Source organism: Megalobrama amblycephala, linkage group LG12, assembly GCF_018812025.1.
Source record: "Megalobrama amblycephala isolate DHTTF-2021 linkage group LG12, ASM1881202v1, whole genome shotgun sequence".
In the NCBI taxonomy this organism is placed as follows: Eukaryota; Metazoa; Chordata; class Actinopteri; order Cypriniformes; family Xenocyprididae; genus Megalobrama; species Megalobrama amblycephala.
This window is the reverse complement of record NC_063055.1, coordinates 20,677,833-20,693,173: the sequence shown is the minus strand read 5'-3', so window position 1 is coordinate 20,693,173 and position 15,341 is coordinate 20,677,833. Positions and strand designations below refer to the sequence as shown.

Here is a 15,341-nt window from a genome sequence, read left to right as displayed (position 1 = left end):
TGGCAGTCAGCAAATTGTGTTTTTTTTTTCTCTCTCTCTGTCGAAACATGACAAATTAGTGGAGCTTCCCGAGCTTCAGACACAGACGACAAACCCACTGGCCAAAGATTGCAGTCCAGAAACGTCCCAAGCACAGCATTACAACAACAAAAAAAGAAAAAAAAAAGAAAATACAGGCAGAGGACAATGTTTCTGTAGACACAAACAGCATTACACACTTTTAGTGGAATATAATTATCGGTTTATCTGTATCGGCCAGGATTATAATATTGGCGAGTTGATAAATGACCTGTTGTACCAAATCTGTGTAAATTATATGTAACACTTTATTTTTCAGTGTCCTTGTTACATATCTTACATGTAGGCAATACAGTAAATTATGCATAATTACATGCAATTAACCCTAAATCAAACCCTAACTGTACATTAAGTACAAACCCGATTCCAAAAAAGTTGGGACACTGTACAAATTGTGAATAAAAACAGAATGCGATGATGTGGAAGTTTCAAATTTCAATATTTTATTCAGAATACAACATAGATGACATATCAAATGTTTAAACTGAAAAAATGTATCCTTTTAAGGGAATAATAAGTTGATTTTAAATTTCATGGCATCAACACATCTCAAAAAAGTTGGGACAAGGCCATGTTTACCACTGTGTGGCATCCCCTCTTTTTTTTATAACAGTCTGAAAACGTCTGGGGACTAAGGAGACAAGTTGCTCAAGTTTAGGAATAGGAATGTTGTACCATTTTTGTCTAATACAGGCTTCTAGTTGCTCAACTGTCTTAGGTCTTCTTTGTCGCATCATCCTCTTTATGATGCGCCAAATGTTTTCTATGGGTGAAAGATCTGGACTGCAGGCTGGCCATTTCAGTACCCCAATCCTCCTTCTACGCAGCCATAATGTTGTAATTGATGCAGTATGTGGTCTGACATTGTCATGTTGAAAAATGCAAGGTCTTCCCTGAAAGAGACGACGTCTGGATAGGAGCATATGTTGTTCTAGAACTTGGATATACCTTTCAGCATTGATGGTGCCTTTCCAGATGTGTAAGCTGCCCATGCCACACGCACTCATGCAACCCCATACCATCAGAGATGCAGGCTTCTGAACGGAGCGCTGATAACAACTTGGGTTGTCCTTATCCTCTTTAATCCGGATGACATGGCGTCCCAGTTTTCCAAAAAGAACTTCAAATTTTGATTCGTCTGACCACAGAACAGTTTTCCACTTTGCCACAGTCCATTTTAAATGAGACTTGGCCCAGAGAAAACGCCTGTGCTTCTGGACCATGTTTAGATATGGCTTCTTTTTTGACCTATAGAGTTTTAGCCGGCAACGGCGAATGGCACGGTGGACTGTGTTCACCGACAATTTTTTCTGGAAGTATTCCTGAGCCCATGTTGTGATTTCCATTACAGTAGCATTCCTGTATGTGATGCAGTGCCGTCTAAGGGCCCGAAGATCACAGGCATCCAGTATGGTTTTCCGGCCTTGACCCTTACGCACAGAGATTGTTCCAGATTCTCTGAATCTTTGGATGATATTATGCACTGTAGATGATGATAACTTCAAACTCTTTGCAATTTTTCTCTGAGAAACTCCTTTCTGATATTGCCCCACTATTTTTCGCCGCAGCATTGGGGGAATTGGCGATCCTCTGTTCATCTTGACTTCTGAGAGACACTGCCACTCTGAGAGGCTCTTTTTATACCCAATCATGTTGCCAATTGACCTAATAAGTTGCAAATTGGTCCTCCAGCTGTTCCTTATATGTACATTTAACTTTTCCGGCCTCTTATTGCTACCTGTCCCAACTTTTTTGGAATGTGTAGCTCTCATGAAATCCGAAATGAGCCAATATTTTGCATTACATTTCAAAATGTCTCACTTTCAACATTTGATATGTTATCTATATTCTATTGTGAATAAAATATAAGTTTATGAGATTTGTAAATTATTGCATTCCTTTTTTATTCACAATTTGTACAGTGTCCCAACTTTTTTGGAATCGGGTTTGTACATGTCGTTAATTATTATTATTACTCAGTCCATAATTGTAATTACACTGTAACAAGGCAGTGCAACCAAATTATTCTTGTTAGACGATCAAAAGTATGAACATCTCACAAGTCTCTAGTGGGCTACAGCTGCACTCGTGGAAGACTGTAAGTGAAGCGCCACACAGGTGGTACAGTTTGCACTTCATTTACACTCCTACAGTATTTAGGCAACCAATTAGACACAAAACCTGCTGTTTTCTAAGCATTTTCATTGCCAAATGACAGGCTGTAAAGCATGTAACTAACAGAAACAATACCATCAGTTACCGAATTCAATCCATCTTCATTCAAATGGGTTTAGGAGGGCTTACATATTCTACAGAGGAGTAAAAGCAGAGATAAGCAGGGCTGCCTTCGCTCTCAGAGGAATCTGCGGCATGAAACATCAAACAGCAGCTGAAAATAAAGCACTCTGCTCCCTGCCAGAGTACAGAGCGGCTACCCAGTAGATATGAGAGAATTATGAGTGAGGAGATGGGATTCTGTGACAGTAATGCTTTAGCAAGGTATATGCCTGCCTGCGGATGTCGGACGAGTCTACCTGGCCAACTAGAGCGGCCGATCACCCAAAGGTTCTGCCTGCATCACTGTTATCAGCCTGCTCAGCTTGCCTCCGCTATGGATATGAGCATCTAATCCTGCTTTCTTCAGCTCGTTTAAATGGAGATGGTAGTGAATAATAGCTATTAGTCTCCACAAGCAATCGCAGAAGACACAGCTGCGACTGTAATTCCCATACGAGTCTTCCCACGCAAACACACATTCACCCACTGTTCATTTTTCAGTGTTTTGTTTGAGCTAGTTTTTGTGTTTTGAAGAAAACAATACATATGCGATAAAAAATATAAAGTCTTGGTGAAAACCAAAGATTCTGAAATAATATTTATAATAAAAAAAAAAAACACCATGAATTGTTCATGCTTTAGAGACACAACTTTACAGGCAAAGTGTGTGCCAATAGCTGGGGACAGTCTTAATTTTTGAAAAATCTGTGGCACAAAATAAATATTGAAATTATATTTAAAATTATATGGTAACACTTTACAATAAGATTCCATTAGTTAACTACATTAGAAAACATGAACTAACAATTAAAAATACTTCTAAAGCATTTAATAATCTTAGTTAATGTTAGCAATTACAAATACTTTATTAAATTAGATTTTATGTGTTAATATTATTTAATATACCTAAGCTAACATGAACTGACTAGTTTTTTTTTTGATTAACTAACATTAACAAAAATCAAATACTGTAACAAATGTATTGCTAATTCTTAGTTAATGTTAATGTATTAACTAACATTAACAAATCGAAACTTATTGTAAAAAGTTATATCATCAAATATATAATATTAAGGTCCCACTTTATATTAATTGGCCTTAACTACTATGTACTTGCATCAAAAATAAGTACAATGTACTTACTGGGTTCATATTGAATTGCAAAACACTTTTGCTGCTATTGAGGTGGATATGGGTAAGGTTAGGGAAAGCTTTGCTGGTATGGGTAGGTTTCAGGGTAGGGGTAAGGTGTAAGGGATGAGTCAACAGTGTAATTATAAATGTAATTACATAAATTAATTACAGATGTAATTACATGCAGGTGTTTTAAAATATAAGTACAATGTAAAAACATGTATGTACACAATAAGTACATTGTATCGAATTATTAATTTAAATGTAAGTACATAGTAGTTAAGGCCACTTAATATAAAGTGGGACCAATATTAATATTATAACATAATATTTATATTATAAATTACATTTTATAACTTAATATAAACAATTTGATATAAATAGAATTCTATTTAATAAAGGCCTTCTAAAACTTTTGTAAGAAAAATATCCATATTTAACAAGTTATAATATCTAGCTTCCGCCAGACTGCCTTCTGTATTCAAATTACGAAAAAAGCATAACGTTAAGGTGTTTTTTCGTAAGGCCGGATATAGCTTAATCATTTTGAACTATGAGAGACATTACACTTACTTCCTAAGTTGAATATGGAAGGCGGTCTGGTGGAAGCTAGATATATTTTACTTGTAAAATGTGGATATTTTTCTTACACAAATGCATCGTTTCCCTTCAGAAGGCCTTTATTAACCCCCTGGAGTCATGTGGAGTACGTTTATGATGGATGGATGCACTTTCTTGAGCTTCAAACTCGTTGGCCCCGTTCATTACATTATAAAGCTTGGATGCGTATAGATATTTATTAATATAACTCCAATTGTGTTCATCACAAAGGAGAAAGTCATATAGACCTAGGATGACTTGAAGGTAAGTAAATCTTGGGGTAATTTTCATTTTTAAAGTGAACTAATCCTTTAATAACTTTTTTGCTCTCAAATTTTTCACAACAGCATGATTCAATCACAATCATTTAATCACGATGCTTCTTTTGGGCCTATCTTCATTATTTCTGACAAAATCAACAACCTAATTTTGAGTCAGTAATTGTGTTATTGAGATAAACATTACAATTTCCCAAATAATAGATTTTAGATTTAGATGTCAAAACAATAAAGAGAAGGTAGTTTTCCCCTAGCTGCTGCCTGAGTGTACAGTATTTGCAAATACAAGCTGTATATATGTATGAGGGTGCGTGCATATGAAAGCGATTAGTCTATTCTTTTCAAGCTGACAAACCATGAAATAGAAGTAGCCCGATCTCATTTCCTTTGAATAATAGAGTTCGGGCAATGTTGAAACCTGTAAGATAAATGATCTACTGCTTGTGTTGAAAGCTCCTGGAGGCATGAGAGCTGCACTGTCTCCAACTCTGGTGAGGTCCCTCATTTCTGAACAGGCCAAACGCTGCACATTCTTCACGTTACCTAAATGTACAGTGCTATTGACAAGCTTTCTTGCCGTGTCTGGGATAGAGGCCAATAATTAGAAGACATCACAGATGACATCCATCCAGACCAAAACCATCTCATGAATTAATTAGGGCTGTCAAAATTAAAGTGTTAATTTTGCAAAAAAAAAAAATTTCTTTTCAGTTTAACGCTTTAAAAATATTTAATGCAATTAACGTAGCATCCGTTTATTTTCTGACATCTTTTGGCTGCGCTACAGTATATGATTACGCTATCATTCATTCAAGTGCCATTAAACCATTCAAGCATGATAAGACGCTTCAATGTGAAAGTATTACAGTATAAAAATATATCAACTTTAATGTTAGGTGTGATTAATCACGATTAATTACAGAAAAATATGTGATTAATTAGTTTTTTTAAGCGATTGACAGCACTAAAATTAATATAAATTAAAAAAAATTTGAATCACACACAAAAATATATATACATATTATATATACACACACAAACATATACACATATACACACACATATATATATATATATATATATATACACATATATATATATATATATATATATATATATATATATATATATATATATATATATATATATATATATATATATATATATATATATATACATATACAAAATACAAAGCTTTTGTAACATTTTACACTACCGTTCAAAAGTTAGGGGTCAGTAAGAATTTTTATTTTTTTGAAAAGAAATTAAAGAAATGAATACTTTTATTCAGCAAGGATGCATTAAATCAATCAAAAGTGACAGTAAAGACAATTACAATGTTACAAAAGATTAGATTTGATTTGAAATAAACACTGTTCTTTTGAACTTTCTATTCATCAAAGAATCCTGAAAAAAAAAATATTGTACACAAATATTTTGTACAATTGTAAACAATAAATGTTTCTTGAGCAGCAAATTGACATATTAGAATGATTTCTGAAGGATCATGTGACACTGAAGACTGGATTAACGATGCTGAAAATTCAGCTTTGCCAACACAAGAATAAATTACATTTTAAAATATTTTCAAATAGAAAAGAGTCATTTTAAATTGTAATAATATTTCACAATATTACTGTTTTTACTGTATTTTTAATTAAGTAAATGCACCCTTGGTGAGCAGACGAAACTTCTTTTAAAAACATTAAAAATCTTACCAATCCCAAACTTTTGAGTGGTAGTGTATATATATGTATAGGTCATAAATAAAATGTTCTTGGTAAACATTTAAAACATTTATTTTGACAAATATATGCCATTTTAATTGGTTGTTAAAAAAAATTGCCACTCACACAAAGTTCTAATCTGCAACCTCTTGCACTGAAATCAAAACCACATAGACCACAACATGTCATTATTTGAATGGTGGCTGACTGGCCTATAATGAATTTCTAGACTCATGGAGCTTTAATTGAACCCAGGAAATGACCGATGGGTTGTTTTATAAGCAGGAGGGTAAAATCTCCAGAGTTTTTGATATTTTGGAGCCGTGTAAGAATAGTTCGTCTTTGCCTGGAGCCTCAAGGCCCGAGGTAACTGTCAAGTCAACTCAAACTGCGAGTCTGCACACTGACATGACAGCACCTCTAGAGCGCTGAAGGCTCACTACGCTCAGACAACACACGTTTGTGGAAAAGTACGAAGGTAGAGTCTGCTAATGTGCACAGAAAGTAAACTATCCGTTTAGTGCCTGTCTGCTGGCTGGATCAATAAAGTGAACGCTAGCTTGTTAAAATGTGTTTCAGTTGGAGTTATACAGATAAGGAAATGAACTGTAGATAATAGTTACATTTAAAGGGGTTGCTCACCCAAAAAATAAAAATTCTGTGTCTTACACAAAGGCCTCAGTGTCTCAGTGCAGCTTATGCTGCCTTCACGTGATATCAGAATTATCGTAAATATGAGATTCCTAGTTAAAAATTGGACATGAATGTCTTCTCAAGGTTTATTTACCACTGGGAAGCTCGGGGGTAATTTTGATATTCCCAAGTTCCTGAGTTAAAGGGTTAGTTCACCTAAAAATTAAATTTCATGTCATCCTTCATTGAAAGCAACAAAATTACCACATTAACCCTCTGGTCCTCTTCGTTTATGAGTCACACTTGACTTCTTCAAGTTCAAAAATGACCAGAGCCTTAAAATGTAACTTTTTCCCCCACAGGAAAACCAATGAAATATATTTTTGTTCAATAATATTTTTTTGATTATTATTTAGAATTTTGAGGGTATTTTATGATACTATAAAATATTTATACAGTTTGCATTAGCCATTTTTCCCCATTGAATATAATACGCTTTTTTTTTCTTATTTTTAAAAAAAAATATTTTTCAATTAAAGCAGTATTCCATGTTAAAATAGAGACATGGCATTTAAAATCCAATTTTTGAAAGGTAAATTAGTGCCATCTAGTGGGAGTAAAAAAAAGACTTTTGTAATGACATGGTGTAACCACTAGATTTCTATATATAGCTGCAAGAAAAAGTATGTGATCCACTTGCAGAATCTGTGAAAATGTTTAATAATTTTAACAAAATAAGGGAGATAATTAAACATGGCGGAGGGAAGAATGATTGCTGCTCTGACTGGTATTCTTTATTAGATTTTTCCCACAACAGCTACATCGCCTTGACTTGTCATTAAAGTAGTGCATATTTACATATGAAACGTGTAGTAAGTCATACACACTTGAAACAACATAAGGGTCAGTAAATGAAGACAGAGTTTTAATATTTTTGGGTGAACTATCCCTTTAATGCTATAACAGAATTATGCTGCTGCCAAAAAAAGAAATCAAAATTAAATGCTTTGGTGCTGTTCACGATCTCAAGAGACCCCCTACAAAATAAGCCGCAGTACTGATGAAAGGCTATAAATGCCTCAGGTTTTACATCCATATTGCTCTGTCGCCAATTGAGACTCACCCCTGAGATGCAAAAACATTTCTATGCCTGACATGTCTGGGATGAAATGTGAAATACATTAAATGAATATATTATCGGCATTCCCAGTTTGTTCCGTTTTCCATCGTTCGATAATATTTGTTCGCCGTTCCCTCTCTGGACGGGTTCACTGAGTGAAACGGAGCTGGGTTTTAACTCGGTTTGATAAGTTAATAACAAACATGTAAACTTTATTTGGATTCCCTGTCACACGTACCTAGCAGCTGCACAGCTGAAGGAGAGCTAATAGTGTTTGGTGAGCCCATGGTTTGCCTCGTTCCAGTGGTCTCTGACTCCAATTTCCCGTGGCACGCACGTAAATACATTCACAAACACCCAAGCGAGTGCGCTCGGCAGGGAGCTCTTAAACATTTGAACAGCATGCTAATGGTCTGTCATCTCCACAACTTAAATATTTAAACTGGATCTACTGAGCCTGTGGAGCCTGCAAGGTGATATGACATGAGAGTGGGCCACTCATCTGCCTTGCTGTTTAGACTACACCGACTTACATAAATACAATAAACAAATCAATGAATAAATAAGTGCATGTTAGGGTTGGGCAGTATGATGGCGTAAACAGCGCGATGCTAGAAATATCCACATGGATTATCAATGTGCAGGACTGCGTTACACTATTTACATGCTATTTGAAAGCGATGAAGAAACATGGATTATGAGATGCTTGCTCAATGCAATGCAGATTACACAAAAATTATACATTATGCATTAAAACATGTATTACATAATGTATCAGGGCATTACACACTGATTATCTAGAATTTGAACTGTAATTTAAACCTACAGTATAAATCAGGGTTATTATTATTATTATTAACTAAAACTAAATATATTATATTATCTGTTAAATATATATAATATATATATAAACTAAACAAAAATTAGAAATGTTGCCTTGGCAATAAACTGAAATAAGTAAGTTGAAGCACTAAAATTATTAACTGGAAATAAATAACTATAACTGGAATAAAAATAAATTAAACCTGAATAGCAATAAATTAATATGATTAATCATAATAATTATGATGATTAATTAATATAATTAATCATAATAATTATTATGACAAAAGCACATATCAAATTACTAAATATTAAACTAAAATTAACACAAAAACTAAAATTAATGCAAAAATTAACAAAAACTAAATAAAATAAAAGCTACTTCAAAATATTAACTATTAATATAAATATTAATATTTTGATATTTGATAGTTTAATATTAATATTTTTAAATAAATATTAATATTAAACTATAATAAAAATAAAATAATGTAACTGCTATAAACAAACAAAATTAAAATTAAAAGAAATTTATATTACATTTATTTCATTTAATGTTTTTTTTTCATTGTATGTCAATAATAACATTTTTAATAAATAAATAAATAAATAAAGCAGCATTCTCACTAGTAGTCAGACTTTTGGACCTCACTATACCCCATTTAATTTCTTGCAAAAATAAGTATATTGAGATTTATGCAGTTACCATGATATAAAATTATTCATACAGTGATTTAAGATTACTGACCGCCCCTAGTACATATTCATCTTCATGCTAAGTGCTGCAAAGCAATAACATTCACCACCAGTATGATGACGACAGATGTGCAAACTCTGCTGTAATCAATGCCATAAATGTAAATGTAATCAGACCAGGAATGGACAACACGTAGGACTTAAACCTAGATAAAATGCTCGGATGATTTTATGCTACCGTCCCCATTTTAAAAATGCAGTATTTCATAGCCAGTGACAGCAATCAAAATTCCAATCAGGTTGCCGGAAATGAAAATGATTTGTGGATCGTCCTTCGCCTTGAATGTTTGAGGAAATCCCAAAAACACTTCTGTGATAATTTTCCTCTCTCTCCATCCCCGAATGAACATGTCCACACTCCCAGCGGATAAAGTCTTCATTCCATTTTCAGACTCCGATAATCCCAACAAGAAAGAATTCTCACAAACATCTGTCTGCATATGATGAATTCCAATAGCCATTGACGACATCCTAGTTGCTAGTAGCATATAAATACATTTTTACCACATACTTAAAAACCTCAAAAGTGAATATTATGGATGTGCTGATCTACACATTTTCAACCAGCTTGAGACTTGAGACCAAAGACTTCCATCCGTTAAGTACAAACACCAACAATTTAAACCTGTGCAGACTGCACAGCAGAGATGTTCACAAGTCTTTTATCTGGAGTCCGAGTCAAGTCTGGAGTTTTTATCGCTGGAGTCCCAGTCAAGTCTGGAGTTTTTTGTCACGAGTTGGGTGCTGGCAACACAAGTAGTCATTTTCAATACAGTCGCTAAGTGGGCACAAGATGCCGCCAGTCACGGGTTGTAATACAGCAGTTAGTTATACAGCGCCGTTGTTATTAATGGCAGTCATTATCAGAAAATATCAAACCTCAGAATGTTTAAGTCAATAGAAAACTGTATGCATGCTAATTGCGATATGTTAAAATATGAGCTTTAAGTAATAAATGGATTAACATCTCTTTCTCTCAAGGACACACATTAAGAAAGAGAAAAGCTGCATATCCTACGAAAAGATTGATAAAACGTAGTGCTAGTTTTAAAGGTTAGATTTTTTTTTTTTTTTTTCTCCCATATTTTAACAGGCTAGCAATCCAAAGGAGCCATGCAGCTACACCACAGTATAATAGCTAGGTTTGTGATATAATGTGTTCCGGTGTCTTAAATTGTTTTCCCACATTTTGCATCTAGCTGATCCAACAAAAGTCTGACCAAACGAAAGAACATATGGCATAGTGCACGGTGGCTCCCGTCATGTTTCATGGGACTCTTGACATTTCGGAGTTTACACGCAATACATTGACGTACGTAATCAAATTCCATGACAAGGGTCATGGATCTACCATGATACGTAGGGAAATATATGTGATGCAGATATTATAAAACCATCCTCAATATATTTATTTATAAAAAATCCTTTATTTTATCAGCAGTTAAGGATAAAAGACTTGAGTTGTTAAAATATTCACAAGTCTTTTGTGTCGAGTCAAGTCTAAAGTCATTTCAGGTCGAGTCCAAGTCAATAACTCGAATTCCCATCTCTGCTGTAGGATATTCAACAAATGAATAGTCTTCTGGAATAAAGGTTATTGATATTTAGTCTATCACAGTCTCCACAAAAAGTGGTGCTATGGATTATGCAAAATAATGGGAACACCGCTCACAGCTGGTCATTTGAAGTCAGACAGTAACGGTCTTGAAATTTATTGTTGAAGGAAATTAATGTTACAACAGCGCTGTTCTGATGAGTATAGAAGCTGTGCTTTAATAGTGGGGAATTTAGAGATTTCTCAGACAGGGTTTTTACCATGCTGACAAGCCACTGTTAGCACAATGAAGCACAGCATGCTATTGTCAGCAGGATAAATTCCTTTGAGAAGTCTCTAAATTAACCCCCCTTAACGAACCACCTCTTGAACAAAAATTAGATAAATTAATTGCCTTGACCCAACTCAACTTATCTAAAAAAAATGTCTAAAAAATAAAAACAAATAATAAATAACAGTGATTTCTGTCAATGCATTTAACCGCATGAGCCTGAATATTCAATCAGAACAGGAAACTCGGGCTATTGAACAGCAAATGAACACAGGGAGATGGTAATCTGGAAAAAGCAGTACAAAACAAACCGTAAAAGGTTCTCACAGTGCACAAACTGCATGTTAAAGTGATTTTGAATTAAACGTGGCTAAGCTGCAGGCTGGAGGGTGCCTTTGGTCTCTGGCAGTCGTATTAGTGATTAGCCACTGGTGCTGCTGATTAATGGTGCTGTTCATAAGTTGGCATCTAATGATGGCCTCTCATTATTTACCGGGACACAATACGCTTAATCAGAGTCCTCACGCATCCCTAATTGGGAAAGACAATATTGATTTTAACCACTGGGCGATTTGTCCAGACTTTAAATGCAAAGAATGCAAGTCAATAATTGGTAATGCTCATTGCAAATTCGTGACTGCTCTCCTGCATAACATCACATCAGGGTTGTTATCGTTAACTAAAACTACATTAAAAAAAAGAAAGAAAGAAAGCTGAAAAAAAAAAAAAAAAGCTGAATTTTTTTTTGGAAAAGTGGCCTTGGCAACTAACTGAAATAAGTTTAAGTTGAAGCTCTAAAATTAATAACTAGAAATAAAATAAGGACTGCAACTGAAATAAAAAACTAAATAGTAATATTTAAAAAATAAAAAAATACAAAAGCCTGCAATGGGCAGCACTGGTAAGATCATTTAGTATCATTACTTTTAATGAAGAAGATTGTGTTTTGAGCATCTGCAACTTACTTTTACGTTCATTAGCAGCAGTTTGTGCGTCTGCTTGCTGAAGAGATACTCAGCTGGCTCATCTGCGGCGATGCGTGATGCAGTAGCGCCGACATATCTGGCTTTAACATGTTATTTAGCCTATAACATACTCTCACACGTTTATTTTTTTTTTCCCGCATTTTTGGGAGTAGTAAAATTTACATATGTGGTTTCAACAGCCAGATGCATTTAGACTTGTCCAGTTTCGTCTGGAATGCCTCCCAGACCACCTCCTGAAGTGGTTTGAGCAATCGGATTTAAATCCGTCTCAAATGTGTGATCGGACAGCTATCTGATCAGAGAAAATGCATCAAGTGACCAGGTGTAAACAGGCAATGATTTAAATGATTGAATAAACATACATCATACAGAAAATAAGACTCTTGTCTTCCTCAAAAGAATTCAAAGAAATTTAACAGAATGTGCTTGTCCGTGCAATTACAATGGGAACTAAAGCCTGAAAACTTAAAAAAAAAAGTTCACAAAAGTGGTCAGTGAATCATCCAGACCATTTTTGTGAGCTGAATCTTTAAAAAATTTCTGAAACGAATGTAATTCATGAACCAGACTTTGCTACCTCTCTCTTGAATGTGGCAAGGACTGTTAAAGGTCCCGTTCTTCGTGATCCCATGTTTCAAACTTTAGTTAGTGTGTAATGTTGTTGTTAGAGTATAAATAAAATCTGTAAAATTTTAAAGCTCAAAGTTCAATGCCAAGCGAGATATTTTATTTAACAGAAGTCGCCTACATTGAACGGCCAGTTTGGACTACATCCCTCTACTTCCTTCTTTAATGATGTCACTAAAACAGTTTTTTCACTAACCTCCGCCCACAGGAATACACAAGAGTGTGTTTGTCGCCATGTCGTCGAAACGCTGTTATTTTCATCCCGCAGTCCAATCACCGGGTCTGATTCCGGCTCAAATTGATAGGGTAAAATTAAAGACATGTTTACAATAACACTGAGCGCATGCATCTCCACGTTATGGTAAGAGGCGTGACCTTTCCGGGCAAGGTTCGCTAAGCTGCTGTCGAATCACAACACAGGAACCGCTGGCACAATCAGAACTCGTTACGTATTTCTGAAGGAGGGACCGTTTTTATGACAGTGGAAACAGCGGTATACAGATAAGTAAATTATGTGAAAAATACTGTGTTTTTTTACACGCAAAACATAAACATGTTATATTGCACACTATAAACACAATCAAAGCTTCAAAAAAACACGAAAAACGGGACCTTTAAAACAGTTTTACAATGAATAATATAATATTTCACATTGTTTTATGATACTTTTATAGTGCTTGTGTCCTTTTTGAAGCTTGAAAGCATCAGTCCATGTTCAATGTAATTCAATGGAATGACATTAGGGTGATAGAATATGATAGAATAATGATGACAGAATATTAGTTTTTGACTGAAATGACCATAAACTTGGACATCGTGTAAGCTTCACATACCACAAGATCGGGGTCCTGCATGAGACTGAGGATGACCTCGTAGAGCAGGGGCCGCAGATCCGGCTTGAACTTGACTGAGATCCATTGTCCAACCAGCCAGATCACCCGCCTTCTGATCAACTTGTACCTAAAAAGCAAAATGAGCCAAATCAGCATTTCCTGTGCATTGTCTTTTTAATGGCTTAACATCTTTTAAAAAGCTTCCTTTATCCAAGAAGGTAAGGTTCTAAATTGCAGGTATAGGGCACAATAGGGAGATGATGTCCTGAAATGGTCTTTTCCTCTTCAAATCCTGTATTGAGCAAACCTTAAACATTTCTCATTTCCATGAACAGTGCACGACTTAAAAGTTTTCTGTTCCCAGGAGGAAAAATTACATAAGGTTAGTATTCAAAAGGCAAAAACTTTCTTTGCAGTAACTTTATGTTCAGAAAGAAAGAGAAAGAAAGAAAATCTGGCACAAGTCCAAAATAAAACACTGGGGGCTCATTTATATATATATATATATATATATATATATATATAAAAACAATAATGCATATACTAATCCTAAATGTCCTAAATATTCCTATCATTCTGCTTTATTAAAGTGCAAATCATTTTAAAATGCACTCCACCTACAGAATGCCTACAGATATCTCTATATGGTGAAGATTAAACAATTAAAGCGCATTCAGAAATGTATTCGAGCATTACAAAAGGCATATTCAGCAGTGCAGCCAAGATCACCTTAATATTTCTGCCCACTCAATAGCCTAATCAATGTTTAATTTTCATAATCAATATTAGATTTATTCATTGGTCACATTGAAATGCACATCACTTCCCGATCAAGAACTATATTCTCGTTAAACATTAAAGAGGTTATGGACTCTATAGAGCATACAGCTTGTGGAATACATGTGTGCATGATAATATTTGGAATATACTGTACATTTTTTCTTGCAATTTTGTTCTGCTCTCTCTGTACTACTCAAACTTGAATCAATTCATTTTCATTTTTGCCCTCAACAACAGGCGACAAAAGACTGAAGGATGAACTGCAAAATTTAGGTTAATAACTTTTAAATATGAGGACGTTGCTTTCGCCTATCTGTACATCGATTTATGTTTGTCAATAATTCTCATTCTCCTCCTCGCTCCAAAATGCATGCTAGACATATTACAGCTGGCTGTTATCTTTCAGGTGTCAGAATAACTTTCCTATGGACGCGTGCACATAAATATTATAGATGTCAAGAACATACGGATCATATTTAAAATAATATTCTAACAGCAATAATAATAATAAAAAAAGTAAATATATTACAAGCAGGGGTGTTTGCTTTTGTAAAGAACCAGAATTTTCCACCAAAAAACAGTGCAAAATTTGAACTGTTTTTTGCAGGATCGGTTCTCAAAAGAAAGCAAAGCAGGCATGACTCTGAGCCTCGGGGATCTCTCAGGTCACTGGAGACAATAAAAGAGAGTCTGGGAGGGATCATTTCAAGGCTTTTTTTGAAGAAAATATCTCTAGAGAAACAGGCTGCAATGCCACTGGCATTGATAAAAAGTAAGAGAGTGTGCCAGGGGTTTAAGCTGCCTTCGTCTGCTTGCCAGTGAGTGACAGAGTAATTAGAGCCGATGGCGATAAAAACTTCAGCA

The 15,341-nt window shown here is 34.8% G+C and overlaps 1 protein-coding gene across 3 annotated transcripts in view; it reads right to left on the bottom strand.

Annotated features, from left to right (window-relative positions):
* ipo11 (importin 11) overlaps positions 1–15,341 on the bottom strand; it is a 194,969-nt gene that overhangs the window by 92,621 nt on the left and 87,007 nt on the right. For all 3 annotated transcript variants that reach the window (XM_048209570.1, XM_048209572.1, XM_048209571.1), the window contains exon 16: positions 13,698–13,824. In XM_048209570.1, coding sequence (XP_048065527.1) covers positions 13,698–13,824 — 127 coding nt within the window. The remainder of the gene's footprint in view (positions 1–13,697; positions 13,825–15,341) is intronic.